General features: G+C 44.2%; 1 protein-coding gene across 1 annotated transcript in view; it reads left to right on the top strand.

Annotated features, from left to right (window-relative positions):
- The window catches only part of LOC141132743 (oncostatin-M-specific receptor subunit beta-like), a 102,713-nt gene that overhangs the window by 71,034 nt on the left and 9,001 nt on the right, over window positions 1-22,678 (top strand). Inside the window, exons 9-17 of the mRNA XM_073621521.1 lie at window positions 993-1,161; window positions 3,321-3,397; window positions 6,418-6,640; window positions 7,529-7,708; window positions 12,171-12,272; window positions 15,834-16,013; window positions 16,976-17,137; window positions 19,494-19,587; window positions 19,672-19,744. Coding sequence (XP_073477622.1) covers window positions 993-1,161; window positions 3,321-3,397; window positions 6,418-6,640; window positions 7,529-7,708; window positions 12,171-12,272; window positions 15,834-16,013; window positions 16,976-17,137; window positions 19,494-19,587; window positions 19,672-19,744 — 1,260 coding nt within the window. The remainder of the gene's footprint in view (window positions 1-992; window positions 1,162-3,320; window positions 3,398-6,417; window positions 6,641-7,528; window positions 7,709-12,170; window positions 12,273-15,833; window positions 16,014-16,975; window positions 17,138-19,493; window positions 19,588-19,671; window positions 19,745-22,678) is intronic.

Raw genomic sequence — 22,678 nt, forward strand, 5'->3', positions numbered from 1 at the left:
ACAGCAGAATATAGTGAAGGTTCTGGAGTGGCCATCTCAGTCTCCTGACCTCAATATCATTGAGCCACTCTGGGGAGATCTCAAACGTGCAGTTCATGCAAGACAGCCCAAGAATTTACAAGAACTGGAGGCTTTTTGCCAAGAGGAATGGGCAGCTTTACCATCTGAGAAGATAAAGAGCCTCATCCACAAATACCACAAAAGACTTTAAGCTGTCATTGATGTTAAAGGGGGCAATACACCGTATTAAGAACTGGGGTATGTAAACTTTTGATCAGGGTGATTTGGGTCGTTTCTGTTGCCATTATGATTTAAAAAGAATAAACACAGTTGATTGATAATAAATGGCTTCAGCCAAACACTAACCATGAGTGAAAGAATAGTTTTTGTGTTATCATTCAAATTCTCTGAAAAATGACCAAGAAATCATAAATTCTGCCAGGGTATGTAAACTTATGAGCACAACTGTATATATGTCTTATTTAGTACACTGCTTTATTGAAAAGAAGTCTGCTTTTATAGAATGCCTTTTTTGTTTTTCCAATTTTTTCAAGTTTAAATAATTTTTTTAAATAAATTGAATAAAGCAATTGCATGTGACATCCACACTATTAAAAACAGATGGCACTGCAGCCTAAAGGTGGCAGTGTTCATCTACAGGCTGAAGGCTTATTTTGTCTGTGAAACCTCCAAGTATCATCCCTACCTAAATTTTCTTGGGATTTTAGTGCTGAGAATGCCAACAACAGCATAGAGAGGTTGACTGCCGGAGGATCATGAGGATCCTTGTGCATTATACCAAACTTAAATTACACCGGGGCATTTGTGTGAAGATAGGAATTTATGTTCAGTCCACTGGCGGACAAAAATACCACCAAGTGGGTGATTCAGCCCACCCACAGCTATACAAAATAGGAGTGTCATTTTTGGAAACACTAATATTTATTAATGTTTATATACATGATGATTGTCCATTTTATTTTCTCTCAAAGGTAATTGTGACAGTGAAAGGGAAACCCTCACCGGAGATGTACAGTGTCAGTCTCACCCAACTGAAGCCATTTACTAGGTATGAGCTGAGAGTGCGCTGCATGTCGGAGTCATCATTAGCCGGGTGGAGCAACTGGAGTGACGCTCTCATAATCCAGACATGGGAAGCCGGTATGCCAACAAAATATGGAAATTTGAAAGCAATGTATAGAAATACAATTTATAAAACAAACAAAAAAAAATGAATAATAATTTACTTTAAAGGCTTATTCTTCAGATTCACAAGGAAGTCAAATGCAGTTGGCTGTCTGATGTCAGATGTGTCTGAGTTGCTTTGACTTTTCTTTTTAGTTGCTTCAAGCTACTTCTGAGTTTTCTTTGATTGGTATAGGGAATGAGCTTTTAAGGTGGTGACATCCACTTATATATTAAAACAAATAAAAGTTCTGACACAAAACAGTCGATGTAACAAAGCCCAAAAACTACAGATTTTAGGTCGTCGTTCTTGGTTTTTCGATGTGTACATCAGCGCAGTTTAAAAAAATATAATTTTGTTTTTATTGTTTGAATTTTAATAATGTTTGAGACATATTCCCTCAAGACATAATCAGACTTTTTGCAGTCTCTAATGAAATGAGAACACATAATGCACTTGGTACCCAAAAACTAGGTGATCTTCAGCCTAGGCTGTAGGTGACATAATGAAGCTCAGAACATCTTTTTGTTAATCATGCCAATAAAGGCATCTTTTTACTTAAAGTGGAACTTTAGTCAGAAAAGTCCTGCTAAAGCACTTCAGTCTGGCCCCTTTTGCAGGTATAGCTATGTAAAACATTAAAAATAAGTGCCTATACTGTTTAAATTCCACTGTCTCACCCTGTTATGCACATGCTCAGTTTCTCTCCATTTTTGGCTTTAGGCCGATAATTAGAACCACTAGAGGCTGATCTGCTGACAGCCCAAAGATTTACTGCTGCTCAGGGGACTCTGGGCTTCAACCTCCACTAAGCGTAAACAGGAGCAATGCTGGAGGCAATTTACAGCACACGCTAATTTTGGTAGCATAATTATTGATGTAGAATGTATGTTTCTTGTTAAAGAACATTATTTTTAATCAAGTTGTTATGGGTAAACATCCACTTTATATACAAAATGTTATTTGGTGATGCTGGTTTAAAATGGTCAAGTCTCTTAAAAAAAACAATGCCAAATGAGAAATCCAAATCCCCCAGCCCCCGGACCACACCCTTACATATAATTTTTGGTGCTGTTTCCAATCCAACCATTCCCTCCATCCTCTTTCTCTTCTTCTTTGGTGGCAGTGGTCAGGTCCCTTATGATGCTGAGAGCAGCACTATGTATGGACATGGGCTGCGTTCTTTGCATCAATAACCTCTGAATCCAAGGCAGCTTGATTATATGCCCTCAGGGCTCAAAAGAGGACCGGTTCCTGGGGCCGTAAGAGGACATGGAGTGCAGCACTGGAGCATGGAAAGGGCGAGTACTGCTTTCTTTTTTTTTAAACTTGAGGGAGAGAAGGGATTTTAAAAGTACTTGTAGTTGGGCTTTAAGAAGGCAAGAGCTATAAAGTGCAGTAGAACAAGACCATAAGAGGATATGGAGTGCAGCATTGGAGCATGGAGTAGAAGAGTACTGCTTTCTTCTTTTTTTTTTTTTTAAATGGGAGGGAGGGAAGGAATTTTAAAAAGTACGTGTAGTTAAGTTTTAAGAAAGCAAGAGCAATAAAGTGCAGGAGTCCATGGAGGCCAAACAGAAGTTACATTCCATTAGATTAACCATTCTTAAAATGTAACTAAACCCATCAATACAGACCTGCCCTCAAGCGATGCGATGTACACAACTCCCTCCCTTCCAATGCCGACATATTTTTCCTAGCTTCTTCCAGGTTTGGGATCTTCAGTCATTTTGATTGGCCAGACAGGGATGACTTAACTCCCGCTCAGGCACATGGGAGTTCAGTATTTCTGGCACTGCAGCAGTCTGAGAATGTACACTCAGTTCAGTGTATATTCTGAAGCAACTTGTGAGGAGGAAGGTAAGAAAGCTTTATTATAGCAAGTCTTGCCTAAAATCCTTCCTGCTCACAAGTTCTCCAAAACAGAACTGATGACATTTGAAATTCATCACATTGGTTGGTGGTGGTGAGTTCCACCATTCTAAATGCAGTTACAGCACACTGTATGGATCATCGCTGCTCTCTGCAGTAAGAGGACATATGAACATTATAGACACAGAGTTGTATTGATGAAATATGCATAAATCACTCCCCTTCAGGACTTCTGAAATTATTATTTTTTTTTTATATATAGAACCGTCAGCTTCACTTGATGTTTGGAGAGAAATTCAGCATAATGAAAATGGGCAGACTGTGACGGTTTACTGGAAAGTAAGTAGTTTAGGACTTCATCTTCTCAGATACGGGCAGTTTGGGTAGAGGAGAATGATGCAATGATTTCTTTGGGTCTGTGTCCCCAGCTCCGCCCACATGCTGCATTTACTATTATTCATAAAGTACCAGGAAATTATACAGTATTGTACAATAAAAAGTAAAACAAAAACAAAAACAAACCAGAAGTTTATAAAACATGTTTTAGGGAGAGAAGAGGGACCACAATGTCATCACTCTCCCTGCTGTGGTTTTTATTTTTTCTTAGGCCTCTCGCACACTGCAGCTTGAAAAAGCTTAGTACAGTTCTTTTTTTTTTTTTTTACTGAGCTAAAATACAGCCCATTAATTGTAATGTGCCTATGCACACAGACCAGTAAACTAGCGCCGTGTATTCTTCAGTAAAAAAAGAAAATAGAAAAATCAGAATTTTTGGTCAGTAATTTACGCCTCATGCGTGCAAATATACACGATTGCGTGCAAATGTGCGCAAATGCCCTATTTACATATTGTGCAGAACAAAAACATGAGAATACGTTTTTGCGTGTGCACTGAATTGCACAAACGCATATGCGCGAAAATACATAAAAAAAAAAAAAAATCTGAAAAAGTAGATGCTCAAACAGGAGTATCGTATGCACAAGGCCTTACCTGTATGGGGAATACAGCAGAAGCAATGAGACTGCAGGGCAGGGAAATTCAGCTGGAAGACCTCACCATTTGCATTCCCAATGTTGATTCAGCCCACCGGTATACTATATATCACTATTAGTTTTCAGAAGTTATAAAGTTATTAAATACAGTATATCAGACTGGTTCAAATTACTTTATTCGAAGGTGAAAGTGTTAGAAAAAATGTTAAAGTTTACCATTACGGAAAAAATGAAAAGGTGAGCCAACACTGTACACTCTCCCCACCATCCAGGTTCCCACTGTACTTACCTCCGGGGGTGCAGAGCTGTCAATGCCTACACAGCAGGTCCAGCAGTTCAGGGATTAGAAATTCCTGCTCTTCTCTCTCTTTTCTGTGCCGAACTTTCAGGATGGACCAGAACGATTCTGATTAGTCAGCTCCTGCACAGTGAATTGCTCTGGTCCATCCTGGAAGAGTTGCACAGAGAAGAGGGAGAAGAGCGGGGATTTAAAATCCACAACCTGCTGGACCAGCTGCGTGGGCACTGACAGCTCAGTGTCCCCGGAGGTAAGTCCAGTGGGGACCAGCGGGGTGGGGAGGGTGTATAGTGTTAGTTTACCTGTTAATTTTTTTCTGTAAAGTTGAACATTTTAAGTATCTTTATTGTAGCCATATGACTGTATTTTTCAAATATCATTGGGCTCAACTAAAAATAGCTGTCACTTTTTTTAAATTAAGTATTCTTATCTTGGTGTGATAGCATAATTTGATGCAGGTGCTGTTCCACTAATAATTTTCCAAAAGTCTTTTGAATAATTGGCCTTTGTTGAACACAGTGATGCTGGCAGGGCCATATACTCCTTAAATTCTGACTAGGCATGAAGGAATTAGTTGAAATTCAAGCAGTGTATGGCCAGCTTTAGTAATGAAGATTCATTGTCCTGAAAACATCTTCTACAGCCCACCAGACTAAAATTAATTCTGATCATCCAATGTAGTCTAAAATCTGCTAAGCTATGATTTGAAAAGACTGAGGTTCTTGGTTCTGCAGAAATACCAGAATTCAAAGAAGTTTGTATTAGAGATATAGAGTAATAGCAGCAAGTACCTGGGCCAAGATCTTGAGATCTGAAATGCTTCAAAAGACTGGTGAGCTACTAACGACAGATTGGTTCTCTGGAAAATCAAGTTTTAGGGCTCGTTTACACGGGTGCAAAATACAGACTTGTAATGTAAAGTTTTTTTTATGAATCTGAACACAGCTGTATTAAATTCAATGTACCTATGCACAGCTCTGCAATAGTAAATGGACTGTATTTCAGGTTGTGTGCATGTAAATGTTTGTGCTAATGTTTACATGCATACAGCTTAAAGATACTCTATTGATCATCACCACTGCTTAGGGATGACATGTCAATACAAACAATGTGTAATAACACACTATTGATGTTTACATGTCAGCCCTGAATAGCGGGAGCTGTCTACATCTTAGCAACTAAAGATGCTAGGCAGCAGGAACTGCCCACATATTAGCAACCAAGCACACTAGGCAGCAGGAACTGCCCACAACCTAGCAACCAAAAACAGTAAGCAGCGGAACTGCCCACATCCTAGCAACCAAAGATGCTTGGCAGCAGGAACTGCCCACATCCTAGCAACCAAAAAAAAGTAGGCAGCAGGAACTGCCCACATCCTAGCAACCAAAGACGCGAGGCAGCAGGAACTGCCCACATCCTAGCAAAAAATAAAAAAGAGTGGGCAGCAGGAACTGCCCACATCTTAGCAACCAAAGATGCTAGGCAGCAGGAACTTCCCACATCCTAACAACCAAAAATGGAAGGCAGCAGGAACTGCCTATATCCTAGCAACCAAGGACGGTGCTGCCTGCATCCTAGCTACCAGAGACAGTAGGCAGCAGGAATCTAACCAAGAATGCCAACTCTATGCATGTAAGTACAGCACAAGCATTACAGTTTATGGACAAGATTGTACATAAAATCTTGCTGCCAGCTACTCCCATGTGCAAGTTATATCCATGCATTGCTTCCCCATTTCCTGACAACCTCTATCCTCAGAATTGCTCCCTAGTTGTGTACCAACTATGCTGACAATACTCCTGCTCGTTCTTGATCTACGCATACTTTTATTAAGATCAATGACACATTATCACAGTTGACACTGCCAGGCGCCACACAAAGAGGGGTCACTTTGGGGTCCTATTATAATTTTGCCATGGGGCAGCATGAGCTGTAGTTTTCCCCCTGTGTGTTAGGTTTTTGAATTGTGTCTTAAAACTCTTCCTGATCTGAGTTTGAGTAGTAGAATGGTCATGTGTTTCAAATCCAGTTAGCTTTGTGTAATTTTGTAACTTAATTTGTGTTTTTAGCCTCCTCTGGGTTTCTTGGCCAATGGAAGAATTTCTCACTATAATATTAAATGGTGGCCAATTGATGGCAGTGTCATTGCCAATAAAACTAGAGTGCCTGCTCAGCAGAACAGTTACAGTATGGACCTTGGAAGACAAGCTCATGCCATCTGCATCACAGCACAGAATGGGGCTGGTGTGTCTCCAGCTGCTGAGATAAACGTCCCAGGAACCAGCAGCAGTGGTAAGTGCTTAATACACAACAGGAAGTACGTTTGCAATTGAAAGTGCCTCTATTCTAAATACTAAGTGACATATTTGCTTTAAATCAAAAGGCGGAATAAGGTATAATGAGCTAGTTTACTTAAAAAAAATAAAATAAACAAATATCTGCGCTATGAGGCAAGCAAAAAAAGGTATCATTCAGTTTCAGATCTTTTTTTAACTTGCCTTCCATAACCAAGGCTTCTCATCCAAGGAACATCCAAAGCCATAAAGAGACCTATTTACACTCAAGCTGCCCAAACACTAGACAGAAGAGAGGAGATGAATCTCTCCTATGGTTTGTCCTATAGCACCAACCAATTAAAGTGTTTTCCAAGGAGGACAATAAAGAATAGGTTAAACATTTCCAAAGAGCTTAAATCATGATTTTACATGATGGTAGCCCAGACTGGAAACTTTATGTGCAGTCAGATTGTTACCTGGCTGTAGTGGAGTCACTTGTACAGTGCAAAAGTCTGGCTCTGTATTTGGGTTACAATTTTACATCTAGCCAGCCAGGAAATAGTCTGTTAGCTGGGGTGTCAGGGTACACTACCCTTTGAAAAGTACATATGATGATTTGTATTTTTGCATTGATGTTTTTGTTTTTTGTTTGATGTATCCATGTAATGTGTCGACACACGTCTTTTTATCCTACATTATTAAAAGATATATTTTTTATCACAGAGTTGGTGGTCTATTAAAGTCCCATTTACGGGGTATTTTTCCTTGTTCCATTGCATCAGGGATGGGACCACCACACTCTACATCTGATACGGTGGAGGTCTCTCTTTTTTCTTTTTATCTGTTAACTGATGTTTCTATATACTTTTACCAAATATTGGATGTTCTTGTGCACCGTTTGCAGGCAATAAAGTGAACACAGAACAAACACAAGGCAAAGATGGGGAGATCAACGTAATGTGGAAACCAGTCCCTTCTGTGCGTGGATATGTAGTAGAGTGGTGCAACTCTCCCAGGTCTTCACACTGTGATCTTCAATGGAAAAAGTATAATTCGAGCATCCACAGAGATGTCATTCGCTCCGGTAAGAATATAAAAAAATATTCAAGTCAGTAAAGCTCAACTAAAGTCACAGAAATAGATAGACATCATACTAACAAGAAGAAGAATTTCCATAGTCTTAACTCAATTTTCCGGTTACAGCAGTCGTGTAGGGCAGCCTTTTTCAACCAGGGTGTCCAGGCACCAGTGGCGGCTGGTGAAGTTTTAGGATGGGGGGGCGCCAGACCCCGCCCTTCCTTTTTGACCCCTCCCACTTGGTGGAAATGGGCGTGGTTTCAGCGAAATAGTGGGCGTGGCTCTAAGGTGGTGTGGTTAGCGTCTGAGATGAACGAGGGATGGAGGGAGAGGGAGAGAGGGACAGCAGGCCTAGATCCTACACAACAAAAGAAATGTGTATTCTACAAAGTTTAACAATCAGCAGATAAAGATACTCCAAACACCTGGTGTTAGCGCTTCAATCATCCCAGCACCATGGTTGTTATGGTGTCAGGATGATTGAAGCTCATTATTACTATTATTACATTGTAATATAAAATGAAATCGTTCAACTCACCATAATGCAGAATCAGTGGGAGCCCCGAGGGTGTCACTAGCCACGTCGCCTACAACCAGATGCCATCAGGTGTCCCCAGCAGTCCCTTCTTACATGCAGCCTGTGTCACATCAAATGCAGCCTGTGTCACATCAAATGCAGCCTCTGTCACACCAAATGCAGCCTCTGTCACATCAAATGCAGCCTCTGTCACATCAAATGCAGCCTCTGTCACATTAAATGCAGCCTCTGTCACATCAAATGCAGCCTCTGTCACACCAAATGCAGCCTCTGTCACATCAAATGCAGCCTCTGTCACATCAAATGCAGCCTCTGCCCCCCCCCCAAATACAGCCTCTGTCCCCTTACATCAGAGTTGCCATCAGTGTCCCCCCACAGCATGTGTCCCCATCAGAGCCCCCCACAGCAGGTGTCCCCATCAGAGCCCCCCACAGCAGGTGTCCCCCACAGCAGGGTGTCTCCATCAGAATCCCCCCACAGCAGGTGTCCCCATCAGAGTCCCCCCACAGCAGGTGTCCCCATCAGAGCCCCCCACCAGAGCCCCCCACAGCAGGTGTCCCCTATCAAAGCCCCCCACAGCAGGTGTCCCCCATCAGAGCCCCCCACAGCAGGTGTCCCCTATCAAAGCCCCCCACAGCAGGTGTCCCCCATCAAAGCCCCCCACAGCAGGTGTCCCCCATCAGAGCCCCCCACAGCAGGTGTCCCCCATCAGAGCCCCCCCACAGCAGGTGTCCCCCATCAGAGTCCCCCCACAGCAGGTGTCCCCCATCAAAGTCCCCCCCACAGCAGGTGTCCCCCATCAGAGCCCCCCACAGCAGGTGTCCTCCACAGCAGGTGTCTCAATCAGAGTCCCCCCACAGCAGGTGTCCCCATCAGAGTCCCCCCAAAACAGGAGTCGCCCATCAGAGCCCCCCACAGCAGGTGTCCCCCATCAGAGCCCCCCACAGCAGGTGTCCCCCATCAGAGCCCCCCACCAGAGCCCCCCACAGCAGGTGTCCCCCACCAGAGCCCCCCACAGCAGGTGTCCCCTATCAAAGCCCCCCACAGCAGGTGTCCCCCATCAGAGCCCCCCACAGCAGGTGTCCCCCATCAGAGTCCCCCCACAGCAGGTGTCCCCCATCAGAGTCCCCCCACAGCAGGTGTCCCCCATCAAAGTCCCCCCACAGCAGGTGTCCCCCATCAAAGTCCCCCCACAGCAGGTGTCCCCCATCAGAGCCCCCCACAGCAGGTGTCCCCCACAGCAGGTGTCTCAATCAGAGTCCCCCCACAGCAGGTGTCCCCATCAGAGTCCCCCCAAAACAGGAGTCGCCCATCAGAGACCCCACAGCAGGTGTCCCCCATCAAAGCCCCCCACAGCAGGTGTCCCCCATCAAAGCCCCCCACAGCAGGTGTCCCCCATCAGAGCCCCCCACAGCAGGTGTCCCCCATCAGAGTCCCCCCACAGCAGGTGTCCCCCATCAGAGTCCCCCCACAGCAGGTGTCCCCATCAGAGTCCCCCCAAAACAGGAGTCGCCCATCAGAGACCCCACAGCAGGTGTCCCCCATCAGAGCCCCCCACAGCAGGTGTCCCCCATCAAAGCCCCCCACAGCAGGTGTCCCCCATCAGAGCCCCCCACAGCAGGTGTCCCCCATCAGAGTCCCTCCACAGCAGGTGTCCCCCATCAAAGTCCCCCCACAGCAGGTGTCCCCCATCAGAGTCCCCCCACAGCAGGTGTCCCCCATCAGAGTCCCCCCCACAGCAGGTGTCCCCCATCAGAGTCCCCCCCACAGCAGGTGTCCCCCATCAGAGTCCCCCCCACAGCAGGTGTCCCCCATCAGAGTCCCCCCCACAGCAGGTGTCCCCCATCAGAGTCCCCCCCACAGCAGGTGTCCCCCATCAGAGTCCCCCCCACAGCAGGTGTCCCCCATCAGAGTCCCCCCCACAGCAGGTGTCCCCCATCAGAGTCCCCCCACAGCAGGTGTCCCCATCAGAGTCCCCCCAAGCAGGTGTCCCCATCAGAGTCCCCCCACAGCAGGTGTCCCCATCAGAGCTCCCCACAGCAGGTGTCCCCCATCAGAGCCCCCAACAGCAGGTGTCCCCCATCAGAGTCCCCCCACAGCAGGTGTCCCCATCAGAGTCCCCCCACAGCAGGTGTCCCCATCAGAGTCCCCCACAGCAGGTGTCCCCCATCAGAGCCCCCCACAGCAGGTGTCCCCCATCAGAGCCCCCCACAGCAGGTGTCCCCCATCAGAGTCCCCATCAGAGTCCCCCAACAGCAGGTGTCCCCATCAGAGTCCCCCAACAGCAGGTGTCCCCATCAGAGTCCCCCCACAGCAGGTGTCCCCATCAGAGTCCCCCCCACAGCAGGTGTCCCCATCAGAACCCCCCACAGCAGGGTGTCCCCATCAGAACCCCCCACAGCAGGGTGTCCCCATCAGAACCCCCCACAGCAGGGTGTCCCCATCAGAACCCCCCACAGCAGGGTGTCCCCATCAGAACCCCCCACAGCAGGGTGTCCCCATCAGAACCCCCCACAGCAGTTGTCCCCATCAGAGCCCCCCACAGCAGTTGTCCCCATCAGAGCCCCCCCTCAGCAGGTGTCCCCCCGATTCTCCACACAGCGGTACTTACCTTCAGTCTCCTGCGGTGTCCTCCTCCTCACACTGGCACCAGCATTCTTCCTGCTTCCTCTCTCGGGCGCAATGAGAGAGAGAACCAGGAAGTGACATCTGACTCAGGGCAGATGTCAATCAAATCTGAAGTGCCAAGTAGCTTCCGCCCGGCGCCTGTAGTATGTATTACTATGGCCGAGCGGAAGCTACTTGGCGCTTCAGAAAACGCCCCAAGGCGGGCTGAACGCCCGCAAATGCAGCGCCACGTCTGCAATCTCGTGATTGCATAGACGTGGCGCTTCCTATAAGTGCACTGTGTCCGGCGTCGCACTGTATCCGGCGTCCGAACACAGTGCACTTAAGGACCTTTTTTTTCCTATTTTTTTTTTTTTAAAGGGCCAGTATTAAAAAAAAATTTTTATTTATTTTTTTTTTTGACTTTTTTTTTTTTTTTTTGTTTTTTTTTTTTTGCTGCCTGGAGGGGGGGGGGCGGCGCCCAGGCGCCCCCTATGGACGGGCCGCCACTGCCAGGCACCCTGGGGCACCTTCTGGTTTCTCCAGGGGTGTCTTGGCTTAATGCATACAATTCCTCAAAAATTGTATACAAGCCAGTGGGTGGATGAAGCCTGCTTTTTAGTTACACAAAGCCACATGTTTTCATTATGCACCATTACAACCCTCTAGCCTCCGGTGTCCTAACAGCCAATAAAGTAATTGGTTTATAAGGAGAACGCTGGGCACCTGCACTGCCCTCCTCGTCAGCACTGGGGTCACATTAGCTAATTGAGGGAGAACAAATTACCTCTGACGTTGGATGTCCTACATGTGTGAATGTTGCCACATTATGTAAAACTAGTTAGTTTTGTTTTTTACATTGTAGAATGGGGTGCCCCAAGATTGTGCATCATTTTAAAGGGTGCCTTGATCAAAAAAAGTTTGAGAAACACTGGTTTAGGGTGTCTAAATATGACTGTGCAGTCTAATACTCACTCTGCAAAGTAACAGAGCTGGTCAGACACTTTTCTGCAATACATGTTTGTTTGAGGGCACATGTATTGAGGGGTGTGGCTATTACTCAGCTCTGCCAGCTTAGAGCACTGCAGTGTGAAAACAGTAGCACTTTCATTGATACAAAAGAATTTTAGGGCATTTTCTAGCAAAAAAAAAAAAAAAAGAAGAGGGGATCACAAGTAAAAAAGGTGTGACTTCTATTGATTTTTAAATACTGATTCTTGAAAATTAAATTAATTCTCTCAGTTATTAGGGTTGACAGAAGCTTGATATTCAGAGTGTGGCTGACAAAGTGATAGAAGTTTATAGCTCTGTTTTCTTTTCGCAGCATCATTTCAGCCTGGGGTTAGATACAATTTTCATATTTATGGATCTAAAGAAGATGGGGAGCACTTACTAGGGAAACTGACTGGGTATACCAAGGAATTGGGTAAGTAAAAGAATATTGGGCATAACTAATGATACACACCAAAGAGCAGTGCAGTAAAATGGTAGTCCAACAGATTTATTCGTTTGGAGCTGTGGAGAATTAACTGATGTCTGATTGGTTGCTGTGGGTCACTGCCCTTTTTTTAGCTGTGTTTTTCCTATTGGTCAGTCCACCCAAAAATATAATGAAAATAAAAATATAATATAAATATATATTGAATATGTGGGGGGAGGCTGGTAGGCTGACAATATATTCCTATACCTATTGAGGGCTTCAGCAATGAGATCTCCCAGCTGGAGTTTCCACGTCTACAATCTTTCAAAAAGGAGTCTCAATAATCTCTCTTAATTACCTATAAAGTAAAATAAAATAAATATTCAGTAGAGAAATAGACTTTCCTTTGTAAGAAACACTCAGAAGCACTGATCAGCCACCGCCAAGTGCCTGCATGAAACTTTATACAGCTTCTTGAGCACTCTGGCAGCCCTGAAACCCTAATGCAGAAAAATGTAAGTAGAACTGAAAGCAAAACTATTTGTAATTTTGGATAGAGTAAGGGAGGGTATACCCCCTGTCATATATTTTTTGCCATCTGTGTCCCATTGGGGAGATTTCCACTCACTTCCTGTCTCATAGCCAAACAAGAAGTGACAGGAAAGACCTCCAAAATGAGGGAATCTGTGATTATCAGGGTTACCAGAACTAGTGACCCTAGTTGGTAGAATTGGAAGAATTCCCCTCTGTACCTGTTCTGGCGACAACCCAAAATTAGGCATTTTCTTTTGTTGAGAACGGTAATCAGGCAAAACAGAGAGGGTGAATCTCTCTAAGAGGGCACCGACAGCAGTATTATCTGCCAGGCGTTCCAATTCCTCTCCACTCCACAAAACTAAAAAAAAAAAAGTTTTGCCTTCAGTGATAATTTAATTTCCCCCCATCCTACCTCCCAATTAGTTCCTCAAAGTGCTAAGTTGCCTAAATGTCTAATATGGAGTTTCCAGAGGTAGGAGGGAGCAGCTTTCTTGGCAATAGTTATTTGTACATGAGAGTATCCTGAGCTTCAGTTACCTCAGGACACTTGAGAAGTTGGGTGAAGGTACATTCAGATCCCTGTGGACATTGTGTTTCTTTTATGATGGCAGTTTAAGGACATTGAGGTAAGGAAATATTTACTAAAGTGATGGTAAACTAGACTGTGTATCACCTGACTGGCCTCAAGTGATACACAGAGATTAAACAAATCCTTCTATCTGCAGTCCAGTCTTTTCTACATCTGTCCCGAACTTATAAAGCTTCTCTGAGCTGTCAGAAAAAGGGAGCGGGAAGCTGAAGTTACACTCTGCAGAGCTCAGTGAGGAGCGCTCTGACAGCTGATTGGAGGGGAGGGGGGTGGGAAGGGGCAAACCCCCCCTTAACACTGGAACAGAGCTGAGGCTGTCAAATAGCTGGAGATCTCTCCCGTCACAATTTTTCTCGAACTGATTCATGCTGATAGCAGAGGAATGAAGCAACAGACAAAAGTGACACTTAGTGCTCCTAACAGACAAGTACACACTATAGAGCAGTGGTTCTCAACCTCCCTAGTGCCATGACCCCTTGATAAAATTCCCCAAGTTGTGGGGACCCCTAACAGTAAAATTATTTTCGTAGCGTGGGTTGTCAGTCCCCAAGGCAAGACACGTAATTTGCGCCCCTAACCCACAGACATTTAGCGCTCTCTGAGTCCCTTCCACTTGTACAGTATTAAAACCCCTTATGGTACATTTTAGGATGTACCACTCTTTCTCTTTGTTCTACTTTCTTTCCCTTTTATCTCTCTCTATCATAATTTATTGTTTTTTTTTTCCTCATCCCTCTCTCTAGCAGTATTTCTTGTTCTTTCTCTTATTCTTTCTCTCCCTTTTTCCTGGTATTCCTTCTCTTACTCCTTGGTGGGTGGGGGAGAGCATGGGATGAGTGGCAGTGCTGGAGGGGGATGGGATCAGTGGCAGCGCTGGGGGGAGTTCTGATCAGCCAACTTGGGTGCTCTTGATCAAGATCATCTGCTGATCTGAGAACTGTAGTGGGGACTTTTAATGGCAACTATAATCACAGGTAGTGTTACTCACTGTGTCTCCAACTTTGTGGTGTCTTGTAGCAGTGACACCTACGCCGAATTCAGGAAATAGGGTCTCCTTAAGCCCCTCCCACTTCACATTCCTCACCAGTCAGCTGACCTCTAATCTCTGCACCCCAGCCATGCCGTGAACTGAGTAGGCGGCCACGGGCTCCAGAAACTGCCCAGCTGGGCGGTCGTGAAAAAGTTGGGAGAGCGGTGTGGTCTTCAGGAACAGCCCAGGATTCAGTGACCCCTGGCAAATTGTCATTCGACCCCCCGAGGGGATCCCGACCCCCAGGTTGAGAACTACTGCTATAGAGGAATATGCTTTGTTTTTATTTCATGTCTGAGAATTACATGCACTTAAAGCTGATCGTCTGTAGTCAGACATTTTTATCAGTAATGACAACAGATCTAGTAACTATCCAGTTTCCAATGTATAGTATTTATCCATCGTCTTTTGAGCTGGGTGCTATGTTTATCAAAGTATATTACGTTTAAAATAGCAGCAATGTTTGCAATTTGCATTACATGCATCAATTTCCTTTGTACCCATGGTATTGTTTGTTGCTGCTCAGTGGTGATATGCTCATATTATTCATATGAGTAGTGATATAAAGCTAGGAGAAATTAAGGCCAAATCTGCCGAACTCTATCTCTTTCTAAACCCCTTCTTTCATTGTATCCCTTGCCCCAAGGCTTTATAGTGGCTTCCCCTGACCACAAAGACAGTAATAGGAAACAAGCTAATTGTGTTCTTCATTTATCTCTGGTTATTGTAAGGCTATATGTACACTTGACACACACTGCGATTTTGCACATTTTGCGGCCAAAACGTTCCTATCCTGTAAGCGATTCTTCTGCATTCAGGAGAGGGAGGTTAGGGGAGATTAAAAGTCCCCTAACTGCAGCAGCTCCTAAACGATCCTAAAAGCCTGTGTGTACATGGACACATAACCTTTTATGGAGTGGAGTTTAGGAGTTTTGGCAAAAAAAACGCTAAAAACTCCTAAACTCAAGTTTAAGAGCTGCTAGTGTACATGGAGCCTTATAGTTGTCCACTGAGAGCACAAGAGGAACTACGGTAGATCCTCTGTCCCTCTTCAGGGTTGAATCTGATCGATGGTTCTGGCCAAAACCCTGAGAGCTTTTAAAAAGAAAGACTTTGCTTAGAGGAGTAGCAACCAAGCAGTCCAATCTCTGCTCGCTGCCTATAGGCAGAAGATTTAAGCATAAAATATGAAGGACTCGCTGATTTTAGCAGCACACCATACTGTGCTGATTTTGGTTTTATTTATAGAATTTGATAGATTGCAGTCCCACCATTTAGTAACAGTGGTTTTATTATATGTTTGTTAAAGATTTCATACCAGCTTGAAAATCACAGGCACTATATTTTTTGCAAATCGAACTTTGTTTATGATGTATCTCACCTGTAGTATGTAAACCAAATTATGTTATAGTGTCTTCAAAGAAGCCAAAAGTGCTAACTACGAAGATTGATGCCAATTCTCTGACTCTGGACTGGTCTCCTTATCCAACCGATGAGACTCAAGAAGGATTTGTAAGGGGCTACACCATCTACGTGAAAACTTTAGGAAGCAACTGTGAACTGGATGCATCTAATGATCACATTAATTTAGGCAAGTTGCCGATGAGGTCTATATTCAATCATTCACAGAAAATTCTGTTTAATATATTATATAAAATCAAAACTAGTTTTAATTTTAGCCTACCGGCGAATGCATGTGTTTTACAGTAATGTTTGCTAAAAATCTTTCAAATGTAAAGGGGATAGTCAATCTGAATAGGTTTATTTCTCATTAAAACTAGATTTTCAATTTAAAAAGTATATCCATCAAGATTTGATTTCTTAATTTTCACTGGGAACTGTTGGGTCAACCAAACACTGGCTATCAAGTCTCAGTTAGATCCAAAGGGAATAGATTTTTTGCCTCTGTAAATGGCATACTTTTACGAGTTATATGTTGATATATACCTAAAACCTACACCTTTTTTTAAGTTTTGAGTGGAATCTGGAAGGGTTAGAACTTCTGCTAGGTATTTATTGCTGCCTGTATTCATGCTGGGGAGGTTCACGCTCTCTTTTAGCCTTGGTGACTGTTGTCACTGGTATAAAAGGTGATAGCAAATTTTACGGTTGTATATGTCAGTGTTTCACATCACAGCCTCCCCCCTTCCCTTTACATTAGATTCCACCTTTCATGTCAGAGGTCCCTCTTTAAAATAGGAGTCCCCCCCACCACATCAAAATTCCCCCTATATATCAGAGGCCCCCATCAGCACAGAATCCCTCCATCAAAGTCAGAGTCTCCCCCCAACACGGAGTCTTCTCGTTCATCTCTGATCCAAGGCAAACTGGATCTCATGCTGGCAGTTCCCCAGGGCAACCCAAATGGCACCCCGATTGAGAAACACTGAAGAAAGTGGGTTAATATGACAGCCAACAAGCATTTTCAGGAGAGCTTCAGTAATGGAAGCCCACAGCTTTCTCTGATGACATGTTTTAATTTGGAGATGTGAATAGGATTGAAGGATATAACAAAGCTGAACTTACAATCTAATCTTTCAATACTTTTTATAGATGGTCTGGAAGTTTGCATATTTTTCATTAAAGACCCACAAATAACAAATGCTACCATCCGCCAACTAAAACCAAATACAGAATATCAAGTGGCCGTTGTGGCTGTTACAGGTGGGGGCGAAACTGACAAAGAATTTATTAAGGCTTCCACACAAGCTGACGGTGAGTATATCTAAGTCATAGTTACAGGACCACTGTCAAGAAAATATTGTATTCTGATAACTGCACATGGTTTATACCAGCAGCACTGTTCTACTAAGGGGTACAGGGGCGCCGCCCCCCTAGTTTGCATGCAGGGCGCCAGACTCATAGCTTTCTATGAGTTTTTTTTTTCCAAGCACATGATTAGAGCCTGAGGCTCTAATTGGCTTGAAAAAAGTTGGGCTTGAAATGCAGAGCACTGACCGCCCCGAACCCACCTACTTGTGACACTAGCAAATCGATATTCGCTATTGGCTTCCAGCTTCTCCTCCTGGCCAATCAGGGCAGGAGATGAATCTGAAGAAGACTGGGTGGGCCAGGGAGGAGAAGCCAGGAAAATCACTGGAGGGGGGGAGTGAGGACCTGGGGGAGTATGTTTGCCGCCCCCCCAAAAGAGTTTAGCACCAGCCGCCATTGGTTTATAAGTATCTCACAAAAGTGAGGACACCCCGCACATTTTTGAAAATATTTTATTATATATTTTCATGTGACAACACTGAAGAATTAACACTTTGCTACAATGTAAAGTAGTGAGTGTACAGCTTGTATAACAGTGTAAATTTTCTGTCCCCTCAAAATAACTCAACACACAGCCATTCATGTCTAAACCGTTGGCAACAAAAGTGAGTACACCCCTAAGAGTGTTACAAGGTCTCAGGTGTGAATGGGGAGCAGGTGTGTTAAATTTGGTGTTATCACTCTCACTCTCTCATACTGGTCACTGAAAGTTCAACGTGGCACCTCGTGGCAAAGAGCTCTCTGAGGATCTGAAGAAAAGAATTGTTACTCTACATAAAGATGGCCTAAGCTATAAGAAGATTGCCAAGACCCTGAAACTGAGCTGCAGCACGGTGGCCAAGATCATACATCGGTTTAACAGGACAGGTTCCACTTAAAACAGGCCTCACTTGGTTGACCAAAGAAGTTGAGTGCACGCGCTCAGCATCATATACAGAGGTTGTCTTTGGGAAATAGACCTATGAGTGCTGCCAGCATTTATGCAGAGGTTGTAGGGGTGGGGGGTCAGCCTGTCAGTGCTCAGACCATACGCCACACACTGCATCAAATTGGTCTGCATGGCTGTCGTCCCAGAAGGAAGCCTCTTCTAAAGATGATGCACAAGAAAGCCCACAAACAGTTTGCTGGAGACAAGCAGACTAAGGACATGGATTACTGGAACCATGTCCTACTGTCTGATGACCAAGATAAACCTTATTTGGTTCAGATGGTGTCAAACGTGTGTGGCGGCAACCAGGTGAGGAGTACAAAGACAAGTGTGTCTTGCCTACAGTCAAGCATGGTGGTGGGAGTGTCATGGTCTGGGGCTGCATGAGTGCTGCCGTCACTGGTGAGCTACAGTTCATAGTTCCCTCAATGAATGCCAACATGTACTGTGACATACTGAAGCAGAGCATGATCCCCTCCCTTTGGAGACTGGGCCGCAGGACAGTATTCCAACATGATAACAACCCCAAACACACCTCCAAGATGACCACTGCCATGCTAAAGAAGCTGAGAGTAAAGATTATGGACTGGCCAAGCATGTCTCCAGACCTAAACCCTATTGGGCATCCTCAAACAGAAGGTGGAGGAGTGCAAGGTCTCTAACATCTACCAGTGATGTCGTCATGGAGGAGTGGAAGAGGACTCTAGTGGCAACCTGTGAAGCTCTGGTGAACTCCATGCCCAAGAGGGTTACGGCAGTGCTGGAAAATAATGGTGGCCACACAAAATGTGGACACTTTGGGCCCAATTTGGACATTCTTGCTTAGGGGTGTACTCGCTTTTGTTGCCAGTGGTTTAGACATTAATGGCTGTGTGTTGAGTTATTCTGAGGGGACAGCAAATTTACACTGTTATACAAGCTGTACACTCACTACTTTACATTGTAGCAAAGTGTCATTTCTTCAGTGTTGTCACATGAAAAGATATAATAAAATATTTACAAAAATGTGAGGGGTGTACTCACTTTTGTGAGCTACTGTACGTGTAATAACATGTAGTATATGGAGGGAAAAAAACAACTTTAAACCAAAGAAAGACATAAGATGGTAGTCAGATGTGCATGTACAGTGCAAATTATGGACATATAGAGCATACATGTGCATGCAGCAGGCATGTCACAGACAACCCCAATGCCAGTCCAGCCTCAGGAGAACCAATAGTGACTAGCCAGAGAATGTAACTTGCCCAATCAGCTGCTCTCCCAAAAAATGTAACATTGTCACACTGAGCAATAACCTGTGGGTAGATTTGAAGCAGTCCATCAGCTTGTTTCAGACATATTGACTAAAAATAACCCTTGTTTCTTTTGTAGCGGGAGCAATCATCACGTCCATCCTCCTACCTGTGATTATAGTATCAGTGCTGGGGGTCATGCTACTCATTGCAGGATGCTGGAAAAAAGCATGGTAAGTGCTTATTGGGTTAATAAAATACAGTACATACACAAGTCTTTTTCAACTTTAGTAACTATTTATATATATTTTTTGCAGGTTAAAAGAAACATGTTATCCCAATATTCCTAAACCTAACAAGAGCAAGGCTCTCTCCTTCAGTTCTGAGAAGGTAAATGGTTTATACTATTTGGCTATCTCTTTAATAGGGGCATGCACAAAGCAAAGGTGATAAGCAAAGAGGAAATTTCCATGAGTGCTGAATTTTCAATAATTAAAAGGGGTTGTATGCATTAAGGTGAAAAAACACCTGGCAGTGACCGGCCCCCAGCCCCCATTTTACTTACCTGAGCCCTGTATTTTTGTTGGCGGAGACGCGCTCTCCCTCTCTCCACGGGTTCCCAGCTCTTGCTTGGATAGATTGATAGCAGTGCAGCCATTGGCTCCAGCTGCTGTCAGTCAAATCCAATGACGCGGGCACCGGGGGCGAATCCGGCATTCGTGTCTATGGACGCAAATGCTGGACTCGGAAGCACGCCTGCAAGGTAACCCCCCTGGGAGAGCGCTTCTCCTAGGGGGTTATCTGATGCGGGGAGGAGCCGCAAGAGCCGCCGAGGGACCCCAGAAGAGGATGATTGGGGCCACACTGTGCAAAACGATCTGCACACTGGAGGTAAGAATGAGACGATTGTTATTAAAAAAAAAATTAAAAAACGAGGGTTTACAACCCCTTTAAGTGATTTGTGGTGGCACAAAGGTGAAGCAGAGCTCTGACTGTGCAAAATTCATATAATAGACAGCTGTAAGAACAATACTTGCAAAAGTATTGGTAAACTAGGTAGGTTATTGTAGGAATGTTGGGGCCATTTTTAGTAAACCCCCATAAACATGTGCTTATGCAAAGATCGAAATACCCATTGTTGAATTAAAATATGTTTCCCGTTGTTTAGATTTACTTACTTTGAGCCTGACACTTCTGCTTGAGTGTCAGGGGTAAGAGACAGAGGTCATCTGAAGTTTGAAGGTTGCCAATTTGTCTACTGATGGGTTCAAGCACTGCCTTACAACTCCGGAAGGCAAAGTACCAAATACCAAAGCCCTGTACTTATCTACATTCCTCCTGACTACATAGCTCTGGTATTTGACACTATTTTATCCTTACTGGAGATGGGGGGCTGTGTAAAAAGTCAAGTACTTTACAGAGGCAGTAAGTTGCAGAATTTTAAATTTTGTACTAGACTGTCAAACAGAATTTTAAGCCATAGGGTCTGTCAATGGGCTTTGGGCTTCCGTCAAGGGACAAATGCAGCTTGCTTTTACATACATTCTGCTTAACATCAGTTTCAGACAAATCTGAGAACCATCAGAGTTCATTGACAAATGCATTGACCTCCTTCTAAGCTGCATCAACTTCCTTCAAGATGCTTTTGCACTCCCATTTACTTGTAAGGGATGTCGACACAGATCCTTAAAATGGAAGCATGAGCAAAATGAAAGATTGATATAAATGATGCACTCTCTGTTGCTGGCATTTCCACAGCAGAGGCATCCACCCTGTAACATAGTTTTGTTACCTGTTGATCTATCATTTTTTAGTTCCTTTTTACAGGATGACAATGCTGTTCATTCTGCAGTGAAATCACACAGCAGTATTGTTACCATGTGCACAGGGTAGTCTTGAATAGACATTAGTCTTAGATGGAGGCTACATATGCGTGTAGCACTGCCCCCTAGGGGCTTTCTTGGAATTGCAAGTTCTTCTGTGCATCCTTGACCCTGTGAACGTTCTAGCCCTCCTGACACTCTAGGTTCAGACATATTGTGTATACCTTTAAATAACATACAGACACAATGCAGATAATGCAGATAGTTTTCTCAGACTTACTTAATTAAGGAAAGAGACTTAAAAGGAGGATTTGTCAACCAAATCCTGGTTACACAGCCAAGACTAGGTTGAAATAGTTCTTAAAACAGTCAAATGACAGCAATGACAAGTAAATGATACCAATATACACAGTAACAAACAATTGCAAATTAACTCCTTAAGAAAGCTATTGGTTGCTATAGGGAATACTTAATGCATAGAAGGCATTAAGGTGAAAAACCTTAAGACTTTACAACCACATGAAGCTTATGGCTGTGTGAGGGCCGTGTTTTTGTCCACACAGGATGCACAGGAGTTCTGTGCAGGCAGTCCCATTCATGTCAGTTGGGACACAGCAGCTGCACAGACTTGCACATCTGTATGGGTACAGGGATAAGTTGGGGCTATGCACCCACACAGATGTCAAATTGTGAGCAGTGGCTGAACAGACAGCAGCTTTGTCCCAATAGACATGAGTGGTGCACCTGTTCATCCCATGTGTGCGAATGAGCATGGGCATAAAACCTAAACATAGTATGCTGCTGGAAATTCAGCATTAAAAATAAAAAGTCATACGGTATATGCACCTTTTAATTTTAATAGCTGGTAACATTTCCTAATAGTTAGTTGCACGGCTGCTGTACAAACTTATTTGCTTTAATACTTTTTGGGTCACTGACCTGAAAACGGTCAGAGAAATAGTCATTAGTCTTTATACGCATATTTGGTTTCAGCGACTCAAAGTAATGAAGGCAGAAAGCCAGCAAAAAATCCAGGCAGGTAGCATCTACCGATGGAGAATATAGCATTCCTTTGAGCGATTAATTCTATTTGGTTGCCAGGGATTACAACACTTTGCCCATTATCACTGCTGGCCTACTTTACTGAAGCCATGTGTCAGAGTCATACTTCCCCGTATCTTTCAACAAAACGCAATCGTTTGCAAAAGCAATCAGAAAGATAAACAGTCAACTGATGTTAACACCTATTAATTTTTTTTTTATAGCAATTTTCTTAAAGAGGTTGTAAACCTCAGACATGAAATATGAACAAAGGATATCCCTTGAGGCTGGGTTCACACTAGAGCATGCAGCGGCTCACAGCAGGTGTCCGGTGCGTCTCCATTCACCGTTTCATGTCCGAGTTCAGCCCGAATTTTGGGCTGAATTCGGACCTAAAGACGCACAGGACTCCTGTGCAATTCGCACCTGTGCCGCTGCGGAGATGTGTGAACCGGCTCCA

The sequence above is a fragment of the Aquarana catesbeiana genome, linkage group LG01 (genome assembly GCF_042186555.1).
Source record: "Aquarana catesbeiana isolate 2022-GZ linkage group LG01, ASM4218655v1, whole genome shotgun sequence".
Taxonomy (NCBI): Eukaryota; Metazoa; Chordata; class Amphibia; order Anura; family Ranidae; genus Aquarana; species Aquarana catesbeiana.